Below are 9,860 nucleotides of genomic sequence, written 5' to 3' on the forward strand. Positions count from 1 at the left end.
GGGGGGGGGGGTACATTCTTCACCAGGGAGGGTCTTTGTATTTAAGAGCAACCATGCATCCCACTGACTGGTGAGAATGAAATCCATTTGGCTAGAATAGTCACCTGATGATAGCTTATCAGGTGGCTGGCTGGTGTGCTGAAGTTGGTCTTGTAGATCGAAAGGTTATTTGCATCACAGAAAAGTGGTCCTTCTGTTCATTTGGTAGGCAGATATAATTGTAGCTATACTATTCTGCAAGACTAGCCTGATTTTAAGCACTATCACACACTCTGACTACCTCTATGACTTTATCCACCCATTTATCTGCAAGAAGTATGCCCACACCACCTACTCCGTCAGTTACCTTCCCAGAAAATTTTATACCCATGTGTCTTGCGTGTGAGGAATCTGGCTGAAGCTCCTCTCCACCTTGCCTCTTGGATGCAACATACAGCAACACACCTCCATTCAAGCATCTCTGCAATCTCGTTAAACCTATATTTCAATGTGCCTACATTTACAGTCCCAACTCTGAAAACTGGGAAAGGGACGTGGGAGGGAACATGGGAAGGAGAGATGTTATTCAACACCTGAAAGGAAGGTTTCCATGATCGTTTGATAACAAATATGTCACAACAGTTGTTCTTGCTTTTAACCAATCATCATTCAAACATGTTAAAATTTTTGCCTCCACTAGGGGTGAGAGTAAGGTAAGCATTGTAAATATAAGCGTTACATTTTCCCTTTTCACTATCACATGTATTGATGTTTTTCCAATATTTTTCTCAAATTAAACACATTTCATGGAATGATGATGCTGAAGTAACACCCACGTGGTCCATTGGTAGATGAAAAACAACAAAATAAATTGTAATCTAAATTTTTACCCCCACCGTCACTTTGAAGCTGCAACCTGTTCACTGACAAAACTTTGTGCTGCATCACTTTTGTGAAGTTTTGTCAGTGAACAGGTCACAGTTTCATTTTGCGTCAAGATATGATGATGTCAAATAGCAGGGCAAGATGTGAAGCCAAGCCCCATGTCAAAATTGTCCAACTCATGCCGGCACGAAAAGCAGGCATTAAATGATGATGAAAGTGAAAACAAAATGGAATTTTTTTCAACAGCAAGTTATTCAAATTGTTAACACTTACAGCAAACCTTGAGGCTCTAATGAAACTCGTTTCCTTTTCTTTTTAGAAGAATTAATTGCATTGTTTTCTTGAGGGTGTTTTGGTGTATTTTTGGGTGTTTCTTTACTATCACTGGTGCTGTTCTTATTTGTATTCTCACCTCCATTTTTTTCAAAGTAAAAGTTTACTGCACACTACGGAGAAAGATGAAAGCATTAATAATTATAAATTATAACATGATTTTTGTTGTTGGATAGCAACTGTTTCCTATCTGCTAACTCCCAGAAAGCATGAAAAATAGTTAATATTTCCATCAAACTTTGCTTCTGTTACATTTATTTTAACCCCAAAGAATTCCTCTCAACACATGGCTATGTTACTTCCCTACTACCCCTGCTCGTGATCAGAGACACACATATTGTCAGCCACCAAGGGACATGTTTAAGTGGTTAAGGTCAAGCACCTGACAAGCAAATCTGTGATATTGAGCAGAATATTTGCTATAATGATATTTCTGCTTCAGCAACTCAGCACTGAATATGTCTGAAATGTAATGGGAAATAGGTCAGCTTCAAAATACTGATGTCCAGGTCACAAAAGCAAAGTTTGAAGGATATAGTAGTGATTTCCTTTGATTTCTGGATAGAAGCAAATAAGAAATAGCACTTACTGATGAAAGATAAAGAAAAAAAAAGTTGTACAGTGTAATGAAACATTTAGAATTAGAAATTTTAAAGTTGATAGAATGGTGTATAGGATTATCTTGAAATTTCATTTTATTTACAACAGGAACCACCTCCATTAAATTATTTGAACATTTGAAAACATTTTTAAATAAGTAAAATGCATAATGTATATGTGGTTGTGTATGTACATGTCATTTTTTGCTTTTTTACTTGGCCATGCAATGGGACTGAACCAGGAACCATGTGGTTAGGAAGCAAGCTTCTTACCACATAGCTTTTACTTGTTTCAGTTTTTGCACTGTGGTCATGTTGTGGCACCACCTCAAAGGGTTTAGTCAAACGAACTGATCCAATTCCTTATTTTTTAAAGCCTGGTATTTCTTCTATTGGTCTCTTTTGCCAAATCACAAAGTTATGGGGATGCAAGTAAACCAACATTGGTTGTCAAGCAGTAGTGAGGGACAAACATGACACAAACGCCCGCAAGTACACAATGGGCTTCTTTCAGTTTCCGTCTACCAAATCCACTCACAAGGCTTTGGCTGGCCTGGTGCTATAGCAGAAGACACTTGCCCAAGGTGCCACATAATGGAACTGAACCCAGAACAATGTGGTTGGAAAGCAAACTTCTTACCACCTAGCTACACCTGCACCTATCATTCATGTTAGTTTAACATTCACTTTGCCAAGCTAGCATGGATTCGATAAGGATATATTTGAGGTAGAATTTTACAGCCAGGTGCTCTTCCCGTTGCCAACTTTTACCTACTTTTCAAGAAATATTCTTTATCCCACAAATCTCCTCTTCTGCTTACTGCTCTTGCTGCATTTATCCAGCCCCCCCCTTCATCCACCTCTCTCTTCTCTCATTATACTCTTACTAAAGCTTCTCCACCTCCTCACACTCTCTAACCCCCCCCCCTCTGATCTATCTTCACAAACCCTCCTCTAAAATTATTCTGTTTTGCATTCCTCACCTATTTCTCTCTTGCATGTTCCCTTCCTTCACACCTTCCACCCATATTCACCCTTATAGGGCATAGCACTGGATGCTCATTACTCTTACCACTCTCTCTCACACCTTTTATCCTTTACAGCTGACCTCAATCCCTTTCTCCATTCATTTGTCCCTGCAGTTTATAAAGGGTAAGGGTAAAGACCCTCTTCGGTCATGAATGACTATGGGATTGCACCTAGAAAGTAACCCTTTGAGGCACAAATCCGGGCAAGGTTGTTTATGGAAGACTGGCAGTCACCCATACCAGCCTCCCCTCTTCATGCCACCAGTGTTATCCAAGGGAAAGGTAAAGGGGCCAATACAGCTTGGCACCAGTGATGTCGCAACTCATTTCTACAGCTGAGTGAACTGGAGCAACGTGAAATAAAGTGTCTTGCTCAAGAACTGTTGTGTCTCGTCGACACTTATGTCCTTTAAACTCACTGGATATGCCACTTAATAACATGGACTTATAACAAGGTTATAACAATACAAATATAAATCAAAAACTGTCTTCACTGACAGTGCGCATGCACCTTTATATGGTTTAGGACAGTTGACTTGCTATCTCACAGGGGTGTCAGGATATCACCACAAGAGCACAACACAGCTTGGTCTGGGAATTGAACTCACTACATGATTGTGAGCTTGACACCCTAACCACTGAGCTATGCGCCCTGCAGTGTATATATACTGTTACTCTCATCATACTTTGGCCTCTTGTCCTCATTTGGAAGCATCAGACCTTTCTTCCATCCCTTTAGTCTTGCAAGTTATAACAGCACCTCATTAGTGCTGATGCCATGAAAGAAATGCCAAAACTGAGGCACTGGAGCATGACAAAGCCCTCTGAGTTATTGGATCCATGTTAAATTATCCAACTCACTGCAACATGTAAGATGGATGCAAAATGACAAGAGTGATGATGCTGACACACACACACACACACACACACACACAAAGGTCGGCTGAAAAGTTCATAGGCTGCCCAAGATTCTCTCATGGAATGTGACCAAACGAAGTTTAATTTTCAAAACAGTCCCCTTTGCAGTTCACACACTTCTTCTATCGGTGTTGCAACATTTAGATCCCATTGGTGGAAGAAGCTTTCATCTTGTTGGTCAATAAAGTCATCAACAGCAGATACAACGTTATCACCACTGTAATACTGGTTCCCAGCCAAGTGTTTTCTCATGTTGGAGAACACAATGATAGACAGATGGGACAAAACCTGGAGAGTAAGGAGAGTGATCAACCAGTTTAAAAGCCACAGTCATGCACAGCAGCCATTGAAACCAATGGATTTGTAATCTGGAGCATTGTGTTAATGAAGCAAAACCCCCTTTCATAAGTTGTCTCGAGCATTTTTGTCTTGATAGTCCTTCGTAACTGCTTCGGCAAGCTGGTATAGTACTCTCCATTGATAATGTGGTCCTTTTGAAAATAGTTAACACATTTCCTTTTGTGTGCCAAAAAACTGAGGCCATCACCTTCCCAGTAGATGAAACAACCTTGACTTTCTTTGGAGCAGGTGAGGAGGGGTGTTTCCACTGCATGGATTGTCTCTTTGTCGCTGGCTCAAAGTGATACACCCAACACTCATCTTGGTATAGGAAACATTGAAGGATACCAGCTGGATCTGCCTCAAACTATGTCAGATTTTCCCATGATGTGATCAGGTGTCAGAAGACACGACACTGACTGAGCAGTAACTTTTGTCATGCCAAGTTCATTGTGCAGAATATTCTCAACTCTCTTATGAGATGTGCTAATAGCATTGGCTATTTGATTTATAGCCACTTGCTCGTCATCCATCACCATGTGGAGAACACAATCGATGTTTTCCTGTGTGCTGGCAGATGAAGGACACCCAAACAACGGGTCATTTTCAAAACTCTCCCTCCTTCTCTTAAATTCAGCTGCCTACTTCTGCACAGTTGATTAAGCAGGAGCGTCATCCCCTAATGTAGCAACCATGTCAACATGAATGTCATTGGAGGGCTAAACCTTTTTTCTGCAGGAACTTGAATACACCACAATGCCAAATTTTGTCCATTTTCATAGTTACATTAGTTACAAGCTCAACAGGGTCTTCTTTCCCCGCCGATCCGTCCAAGAGTTACATTTGTCCATTTTCATAGTTACATTTGAAGCCTTCTTTGAACAGTGAAATGTCAGTTTACCCAAAAAGAAACAATGCATTTATTAATAAAAAGTGTTGAAATTATTGCATGGAAGATATCACAGCTCTAGCATCACTCTTTCATAGTCAGCCTATGAACTTTTCAACCAACACTAGAATATACAAACCAAGCAAATTAATATAAAACAACTAGATAATTCTTTACACTTTAGCACACTGGTTCTTAACCTGGAAGTGGGTGTCAGTAATTTCCAAGTGGGGTGCAAGCCCTTGAGAAAAAGCAGGAATTTCTCTAATCATATTTGTTATTCTCTAGATGAGAGCATTGGCAAATAATGAGAAGTTTATGAAAAAATGCAAAAGTATTGCCTTATACCTTTAGTTTTTTTTATTCCACTATCTTAGCACCGCTTACCATTTTCTGTACTTATTGACCCCCACCCCCCATATACCTTAAAACCCTCACTAATTCTGAATTGTAGCTTTAACATTTGTCTTTATTTTGTAATTTTCTTCATTACAACAAGACTCGGGTTAAGAATCACTGGTATAAAGCTTAGATATTATTATCTTGTAAAGACAAACACCTTTTGCAGTTAAGAAATTACAAACCAGTTTGATCCAGTTTTCATATACATCAAATAATGTGATTCGTAAAAATTAAGAGACGTGCTGAAACATTATCAAATCATTATAGTAACATACTAAGAAATATTAACTTAATTTTAAAAATTGAAAACAATTTTAAAATTTTAGGAAAATGAAAAGTATGATATATTTAAAAATAGGAAATAAAACAAAAAGTATGTAGTGAGTTCTACTATTGCTCAATTTAATAAAGTCTCAAAAAAAATTAAAACACAGATTGGAAAAATAAAAAACTTTAACAATAAAACCCAAATTTTTAATGTTAAATGTTTGTTAAAAATATAGTAAATTTTTTCTAAGGAAAAAAATTATAATATAAAACCAAATGTTAAACTAAAATTCAGATTTAAATATTACAGAAAGTACTAGGTAAAACTGAAAGCTATGCAAAATCTTTTCTTTTGTGAAGAAAAGATTTAAAAAATTTTTTCATACAAATAAATACAATATTCTATTGTACAAATTTTTCGTATAATTTTAATTCCAAATTTTTTTGTTTTAATTTTTTCAGAACTTTTTACTCCAAGCATTTTAACTTGGGCCTTGACACGTGCCTTATCTTTTGTTAGCATATTTGTGTTGTCAACTGCACATCAAATAATCCATGAGTATAAAGAAACAGAAGTATCTTGACAAATATGTTTGATTTAGATTTGTGTCCCTCTAAAAGGGTGACACAGAAGTCTCCCAGTGTGATAAGTTACAAAACTTTGAGCAATAATAGAATGCAACCCTCATGTTTGGAACTCCACTTGAGGACAACACATCCTGCTCTTGCAGACAAGCCCAAGGCATTCTTTGAAAGAAAAAGACATTCCTTGAAGCAAGCTAAGTTGGACGGTAGTGGGGCATTTAGGCAACAAACTTCAATGGTTGTTGAGGATTCCTATGAGATTGCCATGATGATTACAAAGAGTAAGAAGAGTCATAACATCGGAAAGTCTCTCATAAAACCAAGTCTACTCCGTGCAGCAGAACTCATTCTGGGGAAAGATAGTGCAAACAAGCTTTCCCAGATTTCACTATCAAACAATACAGTCAAGGAAAGGATTGATGACTTGTCTCAAGACACCAAAGATCAAATTCTCAATCAAGAGATTCTCCTGTTTTTTGTCATCCAGTGTGACGAAACAACTCACATCACTCAGTATTCTCAGCTAGGAGGAAGCATGGAAGTAAAAAGGTTAAGAACCACTGGTTTAACAGATTGAGATTACTTTATCAAATGCCATGCTTGTCTATTCACATTGTTTTGAATTAATCATGCAAATATCTTGTGACTGAAATTTCAAAGATTAGTTCTAGAACATCATGAACTGTGTCTTTATCAGCCCCACCACCTCCAATGCCGTCCTCAGAACAGGACTCAGCCAATTCATCCACGTTCTCTTTATATCTATCTCTAGCTCTGTTATTATTACTTTCTTGTGGATTCATTGTTTTCCTCTCTTAGTGATATTGCTGCTCATACAATGAACTTTTCTCATCTCCCCTTTCTAGTCTCCTCTGCTGTTCCACGTTCATTATCCATCCCCCAAACCCTAACAATATTCACACACGCAATATGCACCCTTCCTTTTAGTTTCAGTGAGACTCTCTTCCCTAATAAGCAGTCCACTTAGTTCCCAGGACTTCATCCATATGCAACTATAATATATATGTAAAAATAATTAATAAATATTGATTTCAAATTTCAGCACAAGGCCAGCAAATTGGAGGAAGGGGGTAAGCTGATCAGATCAATCCCAGTGCTCAATTGCAACTTATTTTATTGAATCTGAAAAGCAAAGTTGATCTTGGAGGAATTTGAACTCAGAGCATAAGGACAGACAAAATGCCGCTAAGCATTTTGCCCGGTGTGCTAATGATTTTGCCAGCTTGCTGCTTTAAGATTGGTAAAAGCTGATTTCAAATTCTGGCACAACGCCAGCAATTTTGAGAGAGAGGCTAAGTCAATTAGATCGACTCCAGTGCTCAACTAGTACTTATTTTATCAACCTTGAAAGGATGAAAGGCAAAGTCTAACCTGGCGGCATTTGAACTCAAAACACAAGGACCAACAAAATGCTGCTAAGCATTTTTCCCAATGCGCTAACTGTTCTGCCAGCTCGCTGCCTCAAAATTGGTAAATATTGATACATAAATATTAATACCAGATGTTTATATTTAAGAGAACAGACTACATATTTAAACATTGCTTTACATACAAGACACCTGGTTTATTAGGTATTTGAGCAACAACTGCTGTAGTTTTGTATTACTACCCTCTGCCGTTTAACTGTTAAACAAACAGTAGCAACACTTAGTCATAGTAGTAGTAGTAGTACCATCAGCTGTTGTCCAGACATATAGATGCACTGTTATAATATCTAATTATAATATTTCTGAAATGAAAATCAGTGAGCTGGCAGAATCATTAACATGCCCAGCAAAATGCTTAGTGGCATCTTGTCCAACTTTATGTTCAGAGGCTATCATAGAAGACACTTGCTGAAGGTGCCATGCAGCAGGACTGAACCTAAAACCATATGGTCGGGAAGCAAGCTTCTTACCACACAGCCACATCTGTGCCTATATATACATACACACATATTTGTATATGTGTGTGCATTTGTGTATGTGTGTGCATTTGTGTATGTGTGTGTAATTGTGTATGTGTGTGTATTTGTGTATGTGTGTATTTATGTATGTGTGTGTGTATTTGTGTCTGGCAGCCCCACTACTTGACAATTGGTTTGTTCATGTCCTCCTAATTTAACAAGTCAGTAAACGAGACTGATACAAAAAAACAGATCAGATTTTTAAAAAAAACAACAACAAACAAACTACGTACTAGGGTTGATATTCATTTGACTAAACCCTTCAAGGCAGTGCCCCGGCATGGCTACATCCAATGACTGAAACAAGTAAAAGGTGAAAACTGATTCTTCATTAAAAAAATACAAAGAAAAAAATTGTAGACTGTAAAATGGCTGAAAGAAATGCAAAGCAGCCAAACAGAAATGGACAGGGTAAAAAAAGATCTGTTAAGACTGTTCATACTGAAATGACTTATTATGTGAGCCTACGTGACATCTGGGGCACAACTGAGCCAAATTAGTAGATGGAGCAATAACGGTATTTATCTATCTTTAACTTGTTTCAGTCCCTGGAAAGTCCCTATGGTGGGGCACTGCCTTGAGGCCAAACTCAGATTCATTTTTTTCCTTTTTCTTTTTTTTAAGCCTGGATACTTATTCTGTTGGATGGTTATTGCTGAACTACTGAGTCACTGGATGTAAACAAACCAGCACAAATCATGAAGCAGATGCAGGGGACAAAATCAAAGACACACACATTTTATTTAATAATAGTTTGATGCACAGTCTGTGGAACCTAGTTGGGTTCATTTGGTGAACCCACAAAGCTTGAAGTTATGTGAAGCCGAACCAAAATGTTATTAAAGAATATAACTCCAACCAATGTGTTGAGTGACACTTTCTTTCATTTCTCCACTCACTTGCACACACACACACATATATATATATATACATATATATATATATATATATATAAATGCGCCCGAGAGAAATGTTGGACATAAGAAGTATCAGATGTGGCGTGCAAGAGAGACGTTTGCATTGATATGGTCATGTACTACGGATGGATGAGGAGAGCTGTGTGAAGAAGTGCCACTCCCAAACAGTTGAAGGAATCCGGGATAGAGGGAGACCCAGGAAGACATGGGATGAGGTGGTAAAGCATGACCTTTGAATGTTGGGCCTCACAGAGGCAATGATGAAAGACTGAGACCTCTGGAGGTATGCTGTGACTGAGAAGACCCGGCAAATAAAGTGAGTCCACAGCTGTAACCTATACCAGTGTCACATAAACAGCCCACTCAAAAGTACCTTGGATTGTAGGGCGACATGCTATGCTTGGGGAGACCTATTGAGTTAAGTACATCAACCTCAAAATCAAATGGAAATTGCAGCTGTGATCCCCATGCCGGTGGCACATAAAAAGCACCATCTGAACATGGCCGATGCCAGCACCGCCTTGACTGGCTTCCATACTGGTATGCATGGGCAACTGCTGGTCTTTCGTAAACAACCTTGCCCAGACTTGTGTCTCAGAGGAGAACTTTCTAGATCATTCATGACCAAAGAGGGTCTTTATGATCAATTGATTGATAGATAGATAAGATATATAGGATTCAATGGAATCTAGGCAAATCAACATGTAGCAAACCCCATTTGGTGTTCTTTTGTATATATACCCCCCCCCCCCC

The 9,860-nt window shown here is 38.4% G+C and overlaps 1 protein-coding gene across 1 annotated transcript in view; it reads right to left on the minus strand.

The window, feature by feature from the left end:
- Positions 1 to 9,860, minus strand: part of LOC106871667 (tyrosyl-DNA phosphodiesterase 2) — a 24,546-nt gene that overhangs the window by 10,794 nt on the left and 3,892 nt on the right. Inside the window, exon 2 of the mRNA XM_014918252.2 lies at positions 1,138 to 1,310. Within this exon, the coding sequence (XP_014773738.1) occupies positions 1,138 to 1,310 (173 nt within the window). The remainder of the gene's footprint in view (positions 1 to 1,137; positions 1,311 to 9,860) is intronic.

The sequence above is a fragment of the Octopus bimaculoides genome, chromosome 24 (genome assembly GCF_001194135.2).
Source record: "Octopus bimaculoides isolate UCB-OBI-ISO-001 chromosome 24, ASM119413v2, whole genome shotgun sequence".
In the NCBI taxonomy this organism is placed as follows: Eukaryota; Metazoa; Mollusca; class Cephalopoda; order Octopoda; family Octopodidae; genus Octopus; species Octopus bimaculoides.